The sequence below is a fragment of the Daphnia magna genome, linkage group LG5, assembly GCF_020631705.1.
Source record: "Daphnia magna isolate NIES linkage group LG5, ASM2063170v1.1, whole genome shotgun sequence".
Taxonomy (NCBI): domain Eukaryota; kingdom Metazoa; phylum Arthropoda; class Branchiopoda; order Diplostraca; family Daphniidae; genus Daphnia; species Daphnia magna.
The window spans coordinates 3,438,691-3,459,504 of NC_059186.1; the positions used below are offsets into that span (position 1 = coordinate 3,438,691).

Genomic DNA, 20,814 nt, shown 5'->3' on the forward strand with positions numbered 1-20,814 from the left:
CGACCTTGTCGGCAATAATTTGGCGTTCAAAAGCAGACACCCGGTATAACACAGATTTGATGGGACGAGCATCCCCCGTGTCGATGTGGTGCACGACATCTGTCGTTTGTCCGATGGCTCTTTTTGACGCCGGAAAACACTTTTGTCGACGCTCAAGCAACTCGACTATTTTTGCGCGCTCCAAAGGACTGAGTTTCTCCCCCATTCTGATTTGTGGAGCTAACTTAGAGAAATGATCTTCTGAGATCAAGGTTGCGCCAACTTCTGGAATTCCGCCACTTTCTGACACGCCAGACAATTCCACGTCTTCGTCTGCTTCAACAACACACAAAAAATGGCGCCGCTTCAACTTCAACTCCACCGAGGCGTAATTTACAATAGCAATTTTTACAATTCCTTCCCTAATATCTACAATGCTCGACGGTATTACCCATTCTTTCCCCGGTTTTGAACAAGAATTAAATTTAACAAATCCCCTCCCCGAAATACAACTTGGCAATCTCCCATTCACAAACATGAGTGAATTAGGCGGGATGGTTTGGGGTCCGTCCACCTTAACAGGCATCCACCCACGGCGCTTTGACGGTGACTGTTCGGTGAGATACTCGCAAATATCATTCCCGATGATAAATTCTTCATTTCCTTCTACTCCCCCCACAACTAAGTCAACCACTTCCCGTTTTTGCTCTTCGTCACACACGCAAACCTTTTCTTCTTCCGTTTCTTCATTAATTATATAAACGTCCTTCGCAAATCGTACCTTCTTCCCCCCCCCGTTCCCCTAAGATTTCACCTTCCTTAATTTCCACGATTTTACTCCCTTCCCGATTGAAAATTTTACTCCCTTCCCCATTCAAAATTTTACTCCCTTCCCCATTCAAAATTTTACTCCCTTCCCCATTCAAAATTTTACTCCCTTCCCCATTCAAAATTTTACTCCCTTCCCCAACTAGTTCAATCCTCCCCCTCTTAACCACTATACTTGTATTACTTTTAACGATCCAATCAACCCCCAAAATTAAGGCAAATGGTGCAGTCCTCAAGACAGTTACATGATAAATTTTTACAAGTTTACCCCCCCATTTAACGTTGAGTGGCAAAGATCCCTCGACGCGCACCGGTTTTTTGTCGACGCCCCTGAGTTTAGCTTTGTTCACCTTACGGCTTGGATTTAAAAACTTGCGCACGACACTCAGCCGGACTGCGCTAACACTTGCACCAGAGTCGACGAGAGCTATAACTTCGCCTACTTTTTCTATCCAGACTTTGATAAGGGGTAAGGCAGGTCGGTTTTCAAAAAAAACAAAGCCTCTTAAGGGCGCCATTGCCGTTGGCGGGTAGACGCGTCGTTTTTTGCTGGGCAATCCCGGGCAATATGTCCATTCCTGTTGCAGACATAACAAAGTCTCTGTGGTGGGCCTCTCTGGGGCATCGGGGCTCCAGCGCGTGAACCACCGGCTATCGGGTTAACCGCCAGCCGCGACATCGACGTTGAAATCTGATTGACCAATCTGTCACCAAGATTTTGAAAAAGAGCCGCGAAATTTGGGGCAGGTGGGGCGACAACAGGTGGCGCAGGACATGCCGTGCCATTAAAGGGTGCAGTGTATGTTACAGGCGGGGCAGGAATACCCATTTGAACACTCGATAAGCCAAGCTGTTCCAAGTCCCGTAGACGAGTTACGAAGTCAGTAAAATTGACAGGTAGCTGAGCCGTAAGCGCCGCGATGTAAATTGGATTAGCTAACCCCCTAAGCAACGCCTTAATGATGTCTGCCTCTGGCAAAGGTACAGGAGAGCGCAGACATAATCTACGCTTGTCCAAAACGTACTCCAAACAAGATTCCCCTGGTTTCTGCACTCTTGCTTCCACCATTAAGCTCCACTCCAAAAACGACAAGGTGTGGGAAAAGTTTGTGACAAGGGCCGCCGACCAAAGTGGCCACGTACCATAGTTCTGCCCGGTTTGCGCGTGCCATTGGGACGCCGTACCTAAAAGACGTGTTACGGCAACCAAAAGACAGTTCTCGGCCGTCCAACCTTCTAACCCTGCTACCCTGTTTACTTGGTCAACAAACCCCTGTGCGTCCTCGTCTGCACTACCTGAAAAATGTGGTAGAGAGTTTACCGCCACTGTGGAGGGCCGAATAACAGGTGCATTGGGTGGTGCAGCAACAATGGCTTGCATAGCGGCTTGGTTTTGCTGTTGGCCCCCGATAACTTGAAATAGCTGCGCCATCTGGTTCTGCCTCGCTGCTGCGTCCGTTGCTACTGCCGTGGTAAACCCTTGTAACGCAGCGATGAGAGCTGCATTGTCCGCCATTTCAGTTTTGGTCGACGCTTCCGAAGGAGAAATGTCAAATTCCAGACGTTGTTTAGCAGTGTCGTTTGGTGGATAGCGAGGTACAGGGCGAACTAAACGGGGTCTAACCGGTTCTGGATCGGTTTGTTGGCTACGGTTCCGTAAGTGATAGTGGTGTTCAAAACCAAAAAAAGGTTCTTTAATTTCGGAATCCGTATCCGACATGCAGGTCCCGACGCCAGCAAAAGCAACCAAAAGAAAAAGACCCAAAACAGACGTGACTAATCAGTCGGTCAACCACGAGAAAGAAAAAAGAAAAAAAAACCCACTTGCAAAAAAAAGAAACAGAATAAACATACATAAACGACGGCACCAGCAAAAGCAAATAAGTCAGGAGACGAACACACAAAAACCAAATTAAATACCCAACAAAAGCTTAGGTACACCAACCGAAACTCGCTTAAATTGTTGGCGCGCCAAAAAAAAGAAACAAGAAATTAAACGCCGAAAAATTAACAAAACAACAAAAAAAAATATTTCCCCTTTGGCTTCAAAGCGAAAAACCACGATCCCACGGGAAACTACTTTGCGGGAGAGTCTGTCGCGTAACACAGATCCAATATGGCCACGCCCACAGTCACGCCTGCCTCCAACACGCGACTGGATCCAATATGGCGGCGCCCCTAAAATGTCAGTTACACACAAAACACACAAAATATAAACAAAAAAAAAATGAAAACTTACGGAGATCCACACACCACTTCACAAATTGACAAGACAAAACCTCAGAGAAGAGAGAGAAAAAAAATAATAAATAAATACTTTAAGGCAGTGGCGTTCAGTAAGGCGACTTTTTAAAAGTCGTTCTAAGGCCTTGTAATCCCACTCCTGACACCATTTGTTACGTTCGTAACGAGTACGCAGGGATTTACCCTAGAAAGAGGCAATTAAATAGTTCAACGAAATAGTTGTATTCCGTCCCTGCACTTGAGATTCGCACAGTTACGCGAAAAGGGGGAACACGCGAAAAAGGAATGGAAAAATAATCCGCGAGGGGAAGCCAGCGTTAAGCAAAGCGCCCTCCTATGGTCCTGTCGCTCAGACGGTTTACCCTCTACTGCCTTTTACAACAGGTAGACAAAGGCGTCTGGCTAATTGACCCGCCATCTGGCAGAGACAAGCACATAATTAGGGATGGGGATATTGGCGGGAGATACAATTGTAACATAACGTTATGTGAACGTCTTTGCCCTTTAGCAGACCTTCCCTCTTCGTCGACGTGACGACTTCTTATTCCCTTTGTTCTTCCCAATCTTCTCTTTTGTAATTGGGGGCAGTCTTGCTCTTGGTGTGAAACCAGCCGGACTCAACAGTTTTCTGGTGACATGTGTTTGTGTGTGCTAGTATTAGTTGTCTACCTTGCTGGTGCTGGAATGCCAACAAGCATGGCCAGGTCTGAACGATCGTGTTGTATGAGTGTTACTGATTTGTGTAGTTGATGGTGCTGGAATGCCAACAAGCATGGCCATGTCCAAGTGGTCGTGGTAATACGGCCGTTCGTGGTGCGCTGCGGTAATGCAGGCAACGGTGTGGTCGTGGTGAGCTGCGGTAATGCAGGCACTGGTGTAAACGCGAAACGCGTGAACCAGACTAACCTGTATGTGTCTGCTAAGGTCAGGAAATAGACCGAGCCCGTTTTCAAAAACACCCATCTAAGTTGTTCCTTACCCTCTTTTCTTAACAATATATATAAAGCCTGTGTTACAGAAAACCTGAACGTTAGTGTAAATTAGGGATTAAGATCGGGGTAAAAGATCAGGCTATACACGGTAAAAAAACAGAGCGATCGGGGTTTCTGATCGGGTTTGGTGACATTTTTTAGACCAAGCTAGATCGGGCTAAAAATACGGTGCATGTGGTGCACTGAAAAACCAGCGCTTGAAAAAATCCAACCCCACAAGAAATGGGTCGATCACCGCCCAAATAACACGGGGCCGAGCGCTATTTGTGACTTGGGAGGGACAACAAGTAGCTAAAGCTCGTGGCATATATTCAGTTAACTTGATGAAATAATGAAAAAAAACTAGTTTTTTTTTCTGTGTGTAAAAAAGTTCAATAAAAAACCATTCTACTTTAATTTTTGAATGAACAACTCAAATCTAAAAAAAAAAAAAAAACCCCTTAAGAGAATAGTTGTTTTTTCAACCGCTTACATTTAGTTCGCATTTTAAAAATAATTCTGCGGATTTTTCTATCTTCTTGTCCCACGTAACACCACATCCCAAATTCAGTAACTAAAAACATTTTCTTATTTTTTTTTTGAATGAATTAAAAGTATTGAATCAGACTTTATCCATCGCATTGTTCTAGTACTTGGCTGAATGAAAGTAGCAAGAGTAGGATTTTCAATTCGATATGCTGAAATGAATGTGTTGGAGCTTGACCACGTAGTTGCAAAGTTCTTTTGTTTGTTTTTTCTATATTTGACGGATGACAGTACAAACCATAGGAAAGACAATCGCCTATCCTGCATGGGTTACTAAACGGATACTACGTCTATCACTTTTTCAAGCAATTTTTTTGTTTTTTGTTTTTTGTTTTATGTTTTGTTTGTTTTGTTTTGTTTTTTTTTGTTTGTTTTTTGTTTTTTGTTTGTTTTTGTTTTGTTTTGTTTGTTTGTTTTTTTGTTTTTTTACCTTTTTTGCTTTTTTCCATTGCACAATAGATCGTGCATTTTCCAAATATCAAATTTCGGGACAAAAGGAAACTATCAAGCAATAGAGACATAGAGAAATATCCAAGATATGTTGTGGATATGTTGCCGTACAAAGGGTTAATTGATTTTCATTGTAAAAAAGTTGGATCCCAAATATGGAACAATTCGTTGAGGGAAATAAAAAAAAGATCAGGCCGTGATGGGCGTACAAGAAAAAGGTCATAAAAACTACTCGGTGACGTAACACTTACACACGTTTGTTAATTGACAAAGAGCGTCGTGGAAGTTATCGATTGGAATCGACATCAAAGACAAAAAAAAACAAGAACGTTATAGAGACAATAATGGAGTGGATGATTCAAATATTATGAGGCCTCGCAATGGAAGACGTATTGAACATGAACAGCTCCAGCCAAATAGCAAGTGGCTGTCGGAAAGTTACTCAGAATTACCAAAGATTTTAGTCAAAACCAGAACATAATAAGAAGAGGGGAAATAAGTTTGAACAAAAAACAAAACCAAATTAAAAGAAAACAACATAAAACGCCGTTGAATCCGAAAGAGAAAGATGGCGACTCAGTCGTTTCCTATAGACAGCGCGTAGAATGGTGACTACTTAGTCCGCTTTCTTTAATCAAGATCGGACGATAAGAAATAGTTTCTAGACGGCTGTTACAGCCTCACTACTTGGTGCCAAAGTCTTTGCGTGCGAATTACGTATTTCTTCCAGAGTGATATTGGGCCTGATCTGATTCATCGTACTTCGAAGTTTCTAGGTAATTTCAAACAAGTTTTTAAAAAATTGTCAAAACAGAGATACGTAGGCTAATTCAAATGTCAGAATATAATCTTTTACCTCCATCAGAGTGCCTTCCTGTCTCCACACAGTGTAGACCATGTAAGCTGGAACGCAAATCATGGAGGAAAGAGCTAGAAGCAAGCCTATGAAATGGCCCCACCAAGGGTAATGGTAGTCTAGGTACGTCAGAGGTGTGAATTCGGCCAGGTAAAAGATGAAGACACCCTTTCAGAAATGGAAACAAACGTTAGTGCTATTCTCTTTTACACAAGAATGGTTTCGGAGACTAACAACGCAAATGAAAGGAGTTGTGAAACACCAGCAAAACTTGAACCAACGGGTAGGATAATATCCGATCATATCCTTGAGGCCGTCATAGAAGCGATTCACTCCGAAACCCCATGAAATGGCGATGCACTCGAAGAAGATGAGCCACAGTAGCACCAAATTGCTGCAGGCATAAGTGTTGAAAAGCTGGAATACATACATGCCTCCCTAATCAGAGAGCGCGTGAAAAGATAAACATCAAATAATAATTAGAGAAATGGAAATCGGTGGATTCTAGCTGCCGGTGAATAAAACAAACGGGCGGCGTAGCTGCATTGCATAAGTATACGGTATGCAGGCAGTAACTAGAAGCTACCGCAAAATGTGCAAGTAATCAAAGTGCCGCAGAGGAAATACTCTAAGAAAATTAAGTAATCACCTGAGCAACACACGAGAGTCCGATGAGGAAGGAAACAAAACAGACAACGGCGATGAAAATCTCCTTGCGCCGGCGAAGCAAGCGAGGCCATTCATCCACCACTGCCGTTATGAACCCCTCCAGAGTGCAAAACTAGCGAATGAATTTCAACATTTGAGATTCGGTCAAATAACGCCAGCCCGTTAGGGTCTAACGCGGTTGAACTGCGTGTTCATCACTTCAACTGTATCTGTACATCGTGACATAGTTAACGCACCTGTGAATCCAGACCCAGCGTAATAAACATCAGGAAAAAGAGGCACGACCATAGGGGGGAAATCGGTAGCTGCAAAACAGCCGAAGGATACGCCAAAAATGTCAGTCCGGGACCTGTGCACAACAATTTTTGAGATTATTTGCATGATCAATAGTTTCGTCCTACAGTACGCCATCGTCTGATTTGCAGAGTTCAATGATTCTTTTTTTTTTTTCAAGTTCAAACAAAAGAAAATAAAACAATAAAAAAAGAGAACAATCTGAGGGAAGAGAGAAAACTCTGTAGAATTGTAAACAAGGATAGCCCTTTGAACAAGAAAAAAAAAATCAAACCCTGTATATGTATTTGCTATTGAAAGGATCAAGAAGCTCACCTGACGCTGCAACTTCGCTGATTGGTTTATTTTGTTCTTTCGCCATGAAACCGATAATGGAGAAAATGGCGAATCCCGAGAAGAAACTCGTGCCAGAATTGATGGCACAAACTATCAACGATTGCCTTTTTCAAAGTGTTTTCAAATTAAGAAAGTTCATATCCAACAATCAATCAAAACTAAAAAGTCCAGCTCACCGGTAGACGTTGTTGTTGTATTGGTTGTAACTTCCCAGAGCGATAAGCGAACCAACTCCCAAACCGTAAGAGAAGAAGATTTGAGACACTGCGTCAATCCACACCTATTATCATTCAAAGAGTTAGCGATCTTGAACCACAAGTCTCGGGAAATTTATTCTTCGTAATATCGCTGTTTTAGGCACTAGACTAAGACTGGTATCGCACAGACGGATTTAGCCGTCCATTACAATCGCTACTCACCTCGGGGTCTCGTAGTCTGGACAAATCGGGAGTCAAGTAGAAAGCAATTCCCTCTGCGGCACCAGGAAGAGTGACTCCACGGATGAGCAACACCGTTAAAAGGAAATAAGGAAACAGAGCAGTGAAGTAAACCACCTAGGAGAGAGAGAAAAGTAAAACCACTAGCTGAACGAGTAGCTCCGAAACATCATCAGGAAATGCGGATTGATCGCGAGCACTAACCTTGCCAGTCCATTTGACTCCCTTCCAGATGCAAAAGTAGCACATGAACCAAACAGCAGCCAAAGTTCCCACCAGTTCCCAACGAAGTTCTCCAATATCCTCCAAGCCATCCGAGATCATGAGGACACGGCGTCTAGAAACGATTGTAATCCAAATCAATCAAGTCCACCAATTGTCTTACCAATATGGAAACTAGGTTTGCACTCGTTGCACCCAGCAACACCCAAACAACAATAACAAAGGATCATTTGGCATACTCCCAATATTCTTTGACTGGATCAGTCAGGTTAGAAGCAGCGTATAGAGTGCCATTGAGGTTGTAGAAAGTTGTGTTGCCTTCAATGAAAGAGGTGAGGTTCTGGCGCGAGTAGGCGCTGACGCACGTTTCCGTGTTCCACCAATTGTCGCAGGTGCCCCACGGAAGCACTGCAGCGAGCATGCAAAAAGACAACGTTGTTAGATGATTGGAATAATGTGTTGTTGTTGTTTTCTTTGTTTTGTTTTGTTTTTACTGTAGGTCGTGTATGCAAATTCTGGTTTACCTTTACTGAGAGATACGAGAAAGTAGAAGAGGCACCAAGCCAAGATAACGATATAGTAAATGTTCAACCATGCCGCGTTGATGACGGCAGCGTAGCCCACTCCTGATTATTTCAATCGGTTTAAGGAGGTCGTCATTACACATCAATCAACTGAGAATAAAGAACTGGTATAGGCTACGTGTCAGCCGGTTTATCACCTTTGAAGAAAGGTGTCACTTTCCAGACTCCTAGTCCACCGATTCCCAAGTACTGACCCAAGGCGCATTCCAGGAAAAACATGGGCACGCCGGCGAAGAGAATCGTTATCAAATACGGCACCAAGAAAGCTCCTGAAAAACCATTAGAAACAGGCAACAAATAAACAAAACCAATAACCTAATTTCGAAATAACCGAAATTTTCATTCAAAACTCGTCAATTCCAGGAAATCATTTTAAAGAGGGCACACACAACAAATAATAATAATAATAATAATAATAATTAAAAAATAAATGAGAAAAAATAAAAAAATAAATATAATTAAAAAATTAAATAAATAACATTGATGACGGAAGCGCTATCGATTCCGCCATGGTTATAACCTCCACCAAAAACAGGGCAACGACGCTGCTTCTCATTTCGCTTCCTTCTCTACAATTCGGTACCCAGACGCGTATATAGGGAGGGAAAGGAGAATGAGATGCTTTGGAATCTGAGAAAAGGGGCGCCTTCTCTGGCATTATTGATCGTAATCCGGGGAGCGGGAGCGCTTGACTGATGGTTGGACTAACTTTTTCTTTTGTTCAAGTGCGAGGATTCGAGCTACGCGCACAAAGCGCAAGCTTCGCTATTGTGCCAGCAGACCTTCCGAAAACTTCGGGCGTAACTTATTAAGTAATCACGTTTCAAACGATGGCTGTTTGGAAAACAGAACCAAAAACAACTGATCAATATCCAACGTCACCCCCAGGGTCAGGTGATTAAGTTTTGTTTCTCTTTTCTTCTTCGAAAGCGTAGATTGGTATTGGCTAAACAGCTATGGGGTGCGTTGTGTATCCTAATAAGATCTATGAGGATGAATGTGAATCAAAGTTTGTCCTTTGGGCTGGAACGGTGACTGTTGTGAAACAAAGGAAACCTGACAAACAATGAGCAAAGACGATGGCGCTAGAGAAACATGTTGGCTACAACAAATCACGAAAAGATGAAAAGGAAGTTTTTGGACGGAAGGGTTAAAGAGGCGAGGGCAAAAGACGAGGCTACTACACCAAAGCAGAAACGTCGCATCATCATGCTTGGAAAGACTCCCAATTCCGCTACCACTCGCAATTACAAGATCGCAACCCGGCGGGCCAGTTGCTAGGGGGAGGGCAGGAGGGGTTGGGAAAATATGGGTGACATAGACATCGCCGATTTTGCAGGCAATACACGGGTCCCTTTTCTTCCATGATGAGTGCAACTGAAAATCATAGTGCCGATGGCTAGGTGCCATTCTCCTCTCGTCTGGTAACTTGTAGCCTAGTGAGGTCTAGAAAGACCGAAAAAGACTTATTTGTTTACGATAACCTTATGCGCGCCGACTTTACCAAGCGGAGTAGCACGTTTTCTTTAACTGTTCTCATCCATTTAGCATTCGGCATTGAGAACCACGGCAAATGAATATTTCCAAACTGAATAGGGCGACGAGTGAAAAAAAAAAATACCCGCAAAAAAAGAGATTGTAGAAAATGAACTTACCGCCGCCATTCTTGTAACCTGCAACGATAAAAGAAAACCAACATGAAAACCACAATGCTCCTTTGGGAGGATTTTAAAAAAGAAAAAAGGAATTTACACAGGTAAGGAAATCGCCAAACGTTTCCTAGTCCGATGGCGTAGCCAACAGTGGAGAAGATGAATTCAATCTTGGAAGACCATTCGCCTCTCTCCGGTAAATTAGCGTCGTCGTTGTTGTCCTTTTTAATGATCGACGAATGGCCATCGATGGCGGGTGTAGCGGCGGTGACGGTGGGCGTCTTGAGGGCAGCAGGAAGAAGCCCGTTGGATTCACCTTCTTCATCGGCGAATCGCTCCTTGTTAGACTTCGATTTCTCCGACATTTCAGCCATGGCGATGTGACGAGCGATCCGGAACTCCTTGCGATACCCAAAAATCAGCAGGTAAAATTACCTAATCAGTGCATCAATCGTTGTTTGTATGTGCGTGTTTTTCTTTCTTTCTTGAAGAGAGACAGACAATTGGAAATTGGGAGTAGACAGCTGTCGGGATAACTGACAAGATGACGGCACACAAATGATAGAATATTGGAGGCGGCCAACCAAAAAGACAGACGAGGCCGGTTGATTGTTTGTGAATGTGGAAAATTCGGCTGGTGTTGGCATAGACTGGGTTCAGGGGATTGAGGATGACGTTTGCACTCGTAATTGAGATGAACAGCTTCCGCTGCTGCAATGCACACTGAAGGCGAAATCGAAAATCTACTGTGAGCGTGTTGCGTCCACCGATTAGGAGGAATAAGCGTCAAAAGAAGAATAGCTCGCCATGTACAAATAAAAATGAATTTGAAACAAAAACAAAGAAAGAACAAACGAAAAGAAAGGAGAAAAATGATCCGGCGGCATGGGAGGGACGGTGGGTGTTGATGACTATCTCTGCCTCTATAGTCATCCATCATTTTACCGTCACCATTCCATCCTGTCGTCGACGCCCCTTCTCCTAACAATTCCTTCCCTCAGTACAAAAAAAAAAAAAAAAAGAAAAAATACTGAAGGCTCGTATTTTTCTTTTTTTGAGTGCTGATTGAACTACTGGTTGTCCAGGAAGTTGGTAATCACTGACTCTCTCGAGCGAGTCTCTCTATATCTCCATGTCTCTCCGTAAAGTGATGTTTTACGATGTACCTTATTCGGAGGAGGAGGAGAGGAGGCGCGGGGCGCTGGCGGCCGGCTCACGTTCCAGACACGCTGAATTGGCAGTGATGCATCGAACCGATCTCTAGCAGAACCCCCAATAGGGCTAATCCCCTCTATTCGTTTTTTTTTCGAACGGGTATGATAGTCTTTGCATTTATTTCAACGTGACGAAAGCAATAAAATCAATGAAGTGGACCAAAAAGAAAAGAAAAAAAAAATCTAAATTGTTTCAAACATTTAAAAGAAATAGTGTTCCAGGGCCGTATAATACAGCTGTGGTACTTCAATAAAACCCAGTTGCACAGTTCCTCCACACACGGGAGTCGTCAATGCAAATTCCTCGGTCTGCTTCTATTTAGTGGTAAGACTATGCGTACAAAAATGTGTATATCAGATAGACATATTGGTTTTGACAATCCTGGACTGGTAGACAGTTTGCCAGCACCTGACCGAACGACATAATATGCAATTCCGCATATCTTTCAAAATGTATGCTGTACAGTGTACACGCAATAGCTATTGCGATTCTCTTATGTCACATTTGATTTCGTAGAAAGAGAGACTAGCGCAGCTATGTGGGACAACATGGAATTAACGGAAATTGAATTGAAATTGTTTATTTGGGGGCAAACCATTTATCCACCAACAAAGTTGAAAACTAGTCTTCCGATGCGCCGTTCATCTTTCGACGTTTTACTAACGCTACGCAAGCTTTTGCTGCATCATTTTTTAAAAAGCGATAATCAATGGTTTCGACTGTCGAAACAGGAATCAACAGCCGATTTATCACCTCCAGCCACTCACGACTCGTCTTGCAAAAACATGTCTAACGCAAGCTGCCGTCCGCTTCTAAACAGTTGCATATACACGTAGATCCTGCGCGTCTGTTGTCACGACAGAGGAAAGGCGATCGATTCACCTCTTCTCTACATCCGACCATTCTACTATGCGGCATGCAGGGTCTATACTCTATAGCCGAGCAACAACGCACAGCCATTTCCTACGCCAGGAGCTGTCCCGTTTCTCTCTTCCTTATTTTATTTTTTTATTTTTTTTTTAGTTATTATTTTTTCTTTGCCCATATATCGCAAACGACGACCCATAGACTTGCGTGAGGGAAATGAAGGCAGATATCAAGATTCACTCATACCCATCTGCTCACAACGACTTTGTATGCCTCACCGCCAAAAAAGACCCTCTGTATAAACGGGTTGAACGAAAGGGAATCGATTGGATTTCCTGGTCGTTTGACTTAACTGCTGCGCTGAGCGCTGGAGAGGCGATATTGTTACGTAATTTCCAGGATAATTTTTACTCGTTACTTTAGTTAACAACTCGAAGACGTTTGACCTTTTACCGTCTGTCTCCATTGTATATATATTTTTTTTTCCTTCCTGGAACGACGGCGTAGTTAGTCTATAAGCCATTGCAAGTGCTGGGCAACAGCTTGATAGATCAGGAACGTGTCCGGTATATAATACTGGGCACACTGCTAGCCGCCTAATCAAACTGGATGGCAACATTCCTTCCAAACATTTAACATTGGAACAAGGAGAGACAAAATATCGGAGGAAAGAAACCGAAAGGCTTTCAACATTGCAATGCACGGTGTATCGTCTGTTCCCCCAAGCAACAAACCTCGCATACTTAGCGAAGTCGCTTTTTTTGTCATGGCATGTGTAAGAAATTAGCTTGTCCCAATCTTTATTTCATTCTCCTTTTTGGGCACTCAAGACGAGTCTAGCGTCTATATTCCTCAGTCAATCAATCAGGGATTGATTGCACATACGACGTGATGGCAGTTATTTCAGCAAGTCGTCTCTTTTTTAAATTTTGGGGTTTTTTATTTTTCTTTATTTTTCTTTCGCTTTTGGAGTTGGACGTGCAGATGATTCTGATTAAGGAAGGTCAATAAATCCCAGTCGAGCCGCACCCAATTCCAAGACAACGACCTTTTTCTGCAAAATCAACCGCTATTTGACATTTGAAACGCCGTTTGGAAACAAACCTGGGAACGGTCTAAAAAAGGTCGAGGATGGTCAGGTTTTTATTATGGTGTTTTGGTTTTATTTTTATTTGCCGTTTTTTTTTTTTGTTTTTATTTGCTTTTTCATTTTCAACTCTCTGCATATTTTTCTTTTGGAACGACTAAATGCAAGAACTAGGAAAAATCAAAATGACGGTCTAAAACTACTTTGAAGAAATGGACCTAAAACGATAAGAGAATCATTGGAAGAGATTGGTTGCCGAGATCCCACGGCTGGTTGGATGGCCTTTATTATGGGCTTTCGAACGGAGATTAAAGGGGGGGGGGGGGTAAAGATGGATTGTTGCTATGGCAACGTCAATAGAAAATAGGCTTCTAAAGCCTTTTTGAAAGTGATGCCTTTCAATCACGGAATATAGATTGGGGAAAGATGATATGTAAGTAATAAGTATACGTCTTCTAGGCATAAGACTTGAAGGAAAAATTCTTCTAACATAATGGCAATTTGCCGAATCAGTTTGCTGCGAGCGCTACCGTTTCTCGATTTCATCTCGCCATTTCTCGAGGGTCCCTCATTCAGCTTGCCGCAACAACACTCGATATTTGGTGATTGTTGCATCATTGATTATCTAAGTAGCAGTCCAGAGACTGACGACTCTACACAACTTGTACACCCGAATTGCGCACACCCGACTAGCCTACTCGAGACAGCCCCTTACGTCTTTTCAAGTGTTGGATCATCAGTCCTCTCAATGTCTCGATCGAACTGAGCGAACCGACGAACAAAAGAGTTCAAAAAACAAAATCTCCATGAAAAAAGGGGAAAAAGAAAAGGACAAAAAAAAAAAAAAAAAAATTGTCATTTTCTCTCTCGACGGTCTTGAGATCATTGATGTCACTTTGATTTGCCCCTGTTCTTGTTTCTTTTGATAATCTCGCGCAAAGGCTGTTACCAGTCGAGATTACATTCCTTTTTCCTTCTTGTTTGTGATGTCTGTTGGTGTTGTCGGGTAGCCGTCAAGTAGACGTTCCGCCGTTCACTCTCTATTGCCAATGTCACTTGATTGGATTGTGCGCTTAGCGAGGCATTGAAAATCCCCCGATTCATCTTTATAGACTTTGCTCGACTTATTTATTTTTTGTTTAAGCCTACAGTCATTTTTGTGCGCTCTACAAGAGTCGTCTTTTTCGGAAAAGTGACGGCTGAAAAAACTGGCAGGTGGACACTTGGTAGATCAAGTTGAGCGCAATATTCGCTGGTCTTGACGAACAATACATGAGGTACAATGACGAGCAAAAAATACGCTCTTCTATTCGACTAAAGTAGGTACACGTATTATATAATGCGGCGCACGATAATCTGAAATAAACTGACCTGAGGTAGAAGGTGCGACTGATGAAAACTGAAAATGACGAAGTGAGTTTGTACACGACGACTCGAACAGAGATGAAGAGAGAGAGTGAAAAAAGAGCAGGAGGCGTCGACACCACCAACCGACACTCACTGACTCGTCACTCACTGTGGCTGACTATACGATACACTTCTTTTGCTAGAGGGACATACGGCCACAAATCGGACGGTATGGTCCTCCTCCTAGTCTAACCAGCCCAAAAGAGAACTGGAAATGGGAGAGGAGGGAGGAGATTGGATGGTGAAGTTGAAAAAAATAAAATAAGAAATAACTAGATAAATAAATAAAAAGCAGAGATATGATGCCGTAAAGTATGCTAGGCTGTTGTTTTGCTGTGCGGCCTCACCGGGTAGGCCTTGCGGTGGTGGTTACTAGAGCCGATTGCTGAATGTCCGCCAATATCTATTCAAACTGGTTTCGGATTGGGCAAAGGCGAGATGTTCAAAACAAAAGCTGGTCGCAAACTGAATTCAAACTCGCCGCGCACGCTCCCTTCTATCTCTTGTTGCGCTGCTTCTGTCTTTCGCTCAAGGAACCGATCGTTAAATGCATACGGAGATCTAACGCTTTCCTCTAACACAAACACGTAGACACGCCTTGCATAACCTAACTACCGTAGAGTTCTTTTCGTTCGTTTCGTTTCATTTCTTTTCTTTATTTTTATTATTATTTATTATTATTATCATTATTATTATTATTATTTTTCTTTTTCTTTTTCTTTATTGGAAAAATAATTTGATGAAAATGCCATGGTTATTTTACGGCTGCTCGCTCATTAAATCGCATCGTGACATCAACAAGTTTCGTTTAATTCGGCATGTAAAAGTGAATCTTTTTTATGTAAGAAAATCTGGTGGATTTTGATGGCGGTTTCAAGAGTGATTTTAGCATTTCTATATGAAAGAGGTATCTATTTCTTGTGCATTTTCTTCACGTTTTTTTTTTTTCTTTTTCGATGTTTTCTTCAAAAAGGCGCGCGCGCACGCACGCACGCACGGGTATTGAATGTGTAGCTAACAAAGAAAGCCAGCTGCAGCATCCTTGTTGATATTTGGATTTTCGCGGTACAGAAAAAGGCCTAACATGTGACAAGAGAAAAGTGATGAACTAATCTAATTCTAATACGCAATTCTACGAATTCGTAAACCTAAACCTGTTAGATCGCATGTCCGCAGACGTACAAATATTCATCTCAATGTTGTCTCGACGTATCGCTCGAAATTCCAACGCCTACAGAAGATCGTCATAGCTTATAGGCACGTACCGACATTACACCTCAGAGGCTCATTAAGAGAGAGAATGTTGGACCGTCGTTCTATCACCGGATAGTCCGAAGAACGACGCATTTAAAGTACCTTCGATGACACAAGAAGAGGAACGTTGAGAAAAAAATTGTAATAAACATCGTGAATCTGGATGAAGCACTGCGCCACTTGTGTGCGCCTTGCACTCCATTGGCTAAATAAATAAAAGAAAAAAAAAAGAAAAGAGAAAAAAAAGTAAGAGCAAAAGCCTCAAATCGATAGAGTCCAGATGCTAGAGCATCCGACGCACAGCTGCTTGGACATTGAGACGAGAAGATTGCAGATCCGGCAATAGCCAAACACATCATTTCACAATATTTTTCTTTAACAAAAAAGTTTTCTTTAGCTTTTTTTCCAAACATATAACAAAACTTGAACGAAGATCCAAGAAGAGGTGCTAAATAAAACTGCTAGGACAATGAAAGGCGGGAACGTTTGTATTCAACTCTTACAATCTTCTCTTCCACTCGTCGCTTTTCAACCGACACTCCAACTCAAGATATTACCAATTGGCGAATACACGTACAAATCATACGACAAAAGGGAGTCAGGGAAAGAGGAAAAAAAAAAAAAGAAAAAGAAAAATAAAGGAAAAAAAAAAAGACAAAGAAAAAAAAAAAAAAAGAATTGTATCCGAACTTTTTAGCTTTAAATTTCCCAAAATACAAGGAAACAAAAATTGGGCAAAATAAAGTAATATGTGTGGAAGAGTCGTGTTGGATGAATAGCGACGGTTTAACAAGGTAACCAAACGAAGAGATACATGAATCGGTCTAAAGTAGAAATTATTCGACCTTCTTTTTTCTGAGGATGACGAAACCCTCCATGATGGGTGTTAGTGAAACGTAATCTTCAGTTGCAAGTTCAGCACGCTCTCCGTGAGCCAACAGGACAGGGGTAGTGTGCGTTTGAAATCCAGTAATGGTTTTTGGTTTGCCAGCTTGTCCGACGACGTCGACAGCTTGACCGACTCGTACAGACACGGGCAATGGTCGCAATTCTTCGTCGAACGTGATCAACATTCGCGGTTGCAGGGAGGCCGCCAGCGTGTATAACAGATAGTGCGACTTGCTTAAAATAACTAACGCAACAAAAAGATATTAACTGGGTGCAACTTCAAACATTTCTATATGTATAATAATAATGATAATAATAAGAATTACTGTTTTTGACGTCCAAGCAAGCCACTATAGTGGAAAGCAATCCAGCGACGGCGACCGGATTCATAAGTTGCCTTTCGCTGTGATAAGGCTGCAAGGTCAGTGTCCCTTTGCCCAAATGAGTCAATCCCTGAGCGAGTCGCACCATAAAGAGGGCGTTGGAATCCTTAGCGTGGTATTGAGCTAGTTGGCGTAGCATAGCAGCCAATCTAGAAGAAAGACAAGTGATGAGACCGGATGAGCCACTAAATTAGCTACGGGCAAGTCAAATAGGCGAGTGGATCATGACACATGACATTAGCCTTCAGTTTTGATTTCCTTTGTTAAAATGTCAATTAACTACTAGCTCACATATCCAATCAGCCAACAAAAGACATCAGGCTAAGGCTGACGCTTTCAGGAAACGGCTAAACTGGAAACGAATTATCTAACACGACTTGCGTCACACGAAGATGCAATACATTACACACTTCAAACAACAGTACAGATGTGGCGGAGGCTGCCACCACCCACGTACCTGGCATTGTTGGTTCCGGCACCGACTAATCCCAGTGCGAGAATGCTATTTAGAGCCACTTCGGAGTCAGAATCGTGCGAGAATTTAGAAAGAGTGTCGAGAACATTCAATCGAGGATTGGAGACGGAAATCAGGCCCAACGCCAGAGGAACGGCACGGCGGATGCACGGCTCTCCGTAACGCAGTAAATGGCCGAGTGTGCGGAAGGCCATTTCGGCTCCAATGTCCTCTCCCATGCCAATGAGCGCAAGACCAATAACGGCAACGGCTTGCTGCGACGACAAATCCGCTTGGACACTCGCAGAGGCTGGCGCAGCGGCGGCCGTGCCCGAAGCAGTGGTTGCGGTACCTGCTGCTCCGTTGGCTGCAGCACTTTCGTCTTTTTTGGCGGCGGCAGTTTCTTTGTTCTCTTTGCGATCTTCCTTCTCCTGGGGCTCGTGATGCTCACTGCAAATGTGAAGCAACCGCTGGACGCGTAGAACGTTGCCCGTTCCTGCAAACGCACAAACTTCCACCATAGTGCTGGCCATGGACTAATGGAGAAACGATCAATCGATAAAAAAGCGAAACTAAAGATAACGTTCATCCCGCAAGATGAAACCAATAACTTAAGGTAATTGCATACTTTGAAAGGTTCGGCAAGAACTTCTAGAGCGAGAACAACAGCCTCGACGGCTTCTTGCTTGCCCAAGTAAGTGAGGCCCAATCCAAGAGGCAGAAAGCGAGAGAAAGTGTCTTTTAATTCCACCTCGCTCTTCTCCATGAGTGTCTGAAGTAAAGCTGAAGTGACGTCTCCATTGCACGATGCTACGGCTACTAAACCGCATGCGAGAGCAGCAATACCAACCACTTCCATTGACGATTTTGGATGCGAAAGAACAGGTAATAATAAACTAAGCACATCGTCACGGTTGGATCCGGCGTATGCCAATCCCAAACCTGGAATTCGGGAAAGAGGACGGATCACAACGTCAAAGCTATGTGGGAACGGGAGTGCAATTATGAGTAGACTGTTAAGGTAACTTACCTAGAATAGCACCAATCCTCATTACGTTGCTGCTATGCAAAACATAGTCGGAGAGAAGAGCTAAGGCGGGGTCACACTCGTTACGAACGCCAGTGTTGACGATACCGCAAGCTAACAGTGCGCCTGCTTTGATGTACTCTTCAGACGAGTAAAGGTATTTGTCAATTTGCGTCAAACCGCCATCGACATCCCATAAGAGCAGCAGACCAAGGGAAGCTGTAGCACTCAACATTCCTTCACGACAAAAATACACAATAATGGTCAAACTTTGTTTTTAAACCTCACTAAAATCATTACACAAATTTAATTACCATGTTCCTTATTTTTGTAGAGCCACTTGTTGCCATCTTCCATTAGAAGCTTGTCCTGGCCAAACGCAGCATTGACCAAACCGTTAACGAAAGAAGAAGCCAAATTCTGACGGGCAGAATCTACTTGTCCGCCACCAAACGCAGAGCGAGAATTGTTGTCTAGATGAGATTTGTAGATGTCCTCGGGTGTTTTGGGTTCCATAATGTCCAACTAATAATATCATAAGATTTTTATTTGTGCATAATTTTTAGACAGCCACCATAAAAAAAAAATAGCTAGTTCTTACCTCTCGCGCCAGCGATAAGAAATGATTATTAAGGTGTGTGTTGGACATGATTTCAATCAAGTCATCATAATCCTCTAGCTCTTCGTTCAGTTCAAGAAAGATCTGTTGCCGTCCCAACATAAAGGCCAATTGTTTTCGCATGGTTCTTCATTGACGATTTAATTTAAAATAAGCAGTATACAGAAGACCAAAGTAATTTATAACCTACCCATCTTTGCAGGCTAAGAAGGTTTCTTCAATTAACGAATGGTCATTGATTTGAAGAGCAAGTCTAAGGGCCTGTGGCCACTGCTGGAATTTCCGAAAAATGGAGAGCGCTGTTTTCAAAAGGTTGACGTTTTCGGGGTCAGGAACATAGGGAACACAGCTACTAAGATAAAGGCAGACACGATTATGGGCGGCTTCGTCGACATGTTGCTCCAACATATCCAACTGTTCAATTTCCATCAGTAAATCACATGCTTCTGCTTCAGCATTATGAGTCATTTGGAAAGGTATAATTTGTTCGACAAGAGCAGACAACTGAGCTCTCTTTGCTTTGCCTTCATCTCCTTCAAAGGGAATTTCATCCCATTCCTGAGCAATTTCTCCTGCCAAATGCCTATGACAAAAACCAAGCATTAAAAAATAAATACTAGCCACAAAAAACTTAAAACAAATCAGCCATCACCAAAAGAGGTATTACCTAACATATTCATGGCCCCATTCTACTAGGCCATCTTTCGATCCTAGCAAACGGTACTGAAGACAATCAGTTCCTTCAGTGTTTGTCATTGCCAAAACTGATATGATGTCAGCACACAAAGCTTTGGCATTGGGATCAGTAATTTTTTCCACAATTGTCTTCAATGTAGTATAATGGGGCCGCAAAAACTTTAAGGGTTTTGGGACACTTGTCATTGAAGTAGTGGCAGCACAAATCAGTGTGCGCATTATTTCTAGAGAGGGCATCCATAGGGCAGCATCATTTTCCATCAACCTTTCAATCAACATGTTAAGCTCCTCTTGAATTTGCTTATCTTCTTCTGACTTAAAGCCATAAAATACGTCAAAAAAAATTTTAGGATTTCTTATCAAATACAGTTGTCATTTATAGTAGCATACCAGTTCTTCTTCTTTCGGCGTGTCTTTAGCTTTTCCTTTTTTTTCTTTTACATCTTTGTTTTTTTCTTCTTCGGGATGTGGTGGAGTTTTCTTTATTTCTTTATCAGCAGTCATTTTCCCTCTTTAAACTGACTTGTCGTGAATCTCGTGATTGAAAATTTTAGACGATTGTGTGCAATATGACGAAGCTATTTCCGCAAGCTGAAATCAGACGAAACAGAATAGAATATTAGCCGGGCTGCGTTGTTGTCAAACTTCGCTGGTTCTGTAATATTCAAATTTTACGAATTCGTTATTTGACCTTTTTTTTTTACCGAGTTTCTTAAAAAAATATCTTTGTAACACTTTCGCGACTATTTATGGGAAAATCTATCTGTACTTAAATTTTATATTCTGGAGTCAGGGCTAGCGATCAGCCCCGATTAGCCATAATCGGGTTAACCACCCACCCCGCCCTGG

General features: G+C 42.6%; 2 protein-coding genes across 3 annotated transcripts; both read right to left on the bottom strand.

Moving 5' to 3' along the window:
• Positions 1 to 4,761: 4,761 nt before the first annotated feature.
• LOC116923797 (sodium- and chloride-dependent GABA transporter 1) lies at positions 4,762 to 15,092 on the bottom strand. 2 transcript variants are annotated; one of them, XM_032930333.2, is made up of 16 exons: positions 14,992 to 15,092; positions 14,609 to 14,852; positions 10,169 to 10,469; positions 10,072 to 10,089; positions 8,554 to 8,685; positions 8,357 to 8,458; positions 8,072 to 8,240; positions 7,815 to 7,947; positions 7,593 to 7,727; positions 7,350 to 7,453; positions 7,153 to 7,277; positions 6,780 to 6,892; positions 6,524 to 6,655; positions 6,109 to 6,312; positions 5,875 to 6,042; positions 4,762 to 5,790 (listed from the first exon to the last, which is right to left on the bottom strand). In XM_032930333.2, exons 3-16 carry the CDS (start codon positions 10,440 to 10,442, stop codon positions 5,680 to 5,682), a joined length of 1,920 nt encoding a protein of 639 aa, XP_032786224.2. In that variant the 5' UTR covers positions 10,443 to 10,469; positions 14,609 to 14,852; positions 14,992 to 15,092; the 3' UTR covers positions 4,762 to 5,679. The 2 variants fall into 2 exon arrangements, with proteins under 2 accessions (XP_032786224.2, XP_045029333.1); XM_045173398.1 differs by having other exon boundaries at positions 10,169 to 10,503.
• A 1,276-nt stretch (positions 15,093 to 16,368) lies between these two features.
• On the bottom strand, positions 16,369 to 20,578 carry LOC116923631 (26S proteasome non-ATPase regulatory subunit 2). Its single transcript, XM_045173385.1, has 10 exons — positions 20,356 to 20,578; positions 19,937 to 20,280; positions 19,460 to 19,852; positions 19,252 to 19,396; positions 18,965 to 19,175; positions 18,654 to 18,887; positions 18,252 to 18,565; positions 17,627 to 18,159; positions 17,113 to 17,318; positions 16,369 to 17,030 (listed from the first exon to the last, which is right to left on the bottom strand). Exons 1-10 carry the CDS (start codon positions 20,467 to 20,469, stop codon positions 16,735 to 16,737), a joined length of 2,790 nt encoding a protein of 929 aa, XP_045029320.1. The 5' UTR covers positions 20,470 to 20,578; the 3' UTR covers positions 16,369 to 16,734.
• Positions 20,579 to 20,814: the final 236 nt, after the last annotated feature.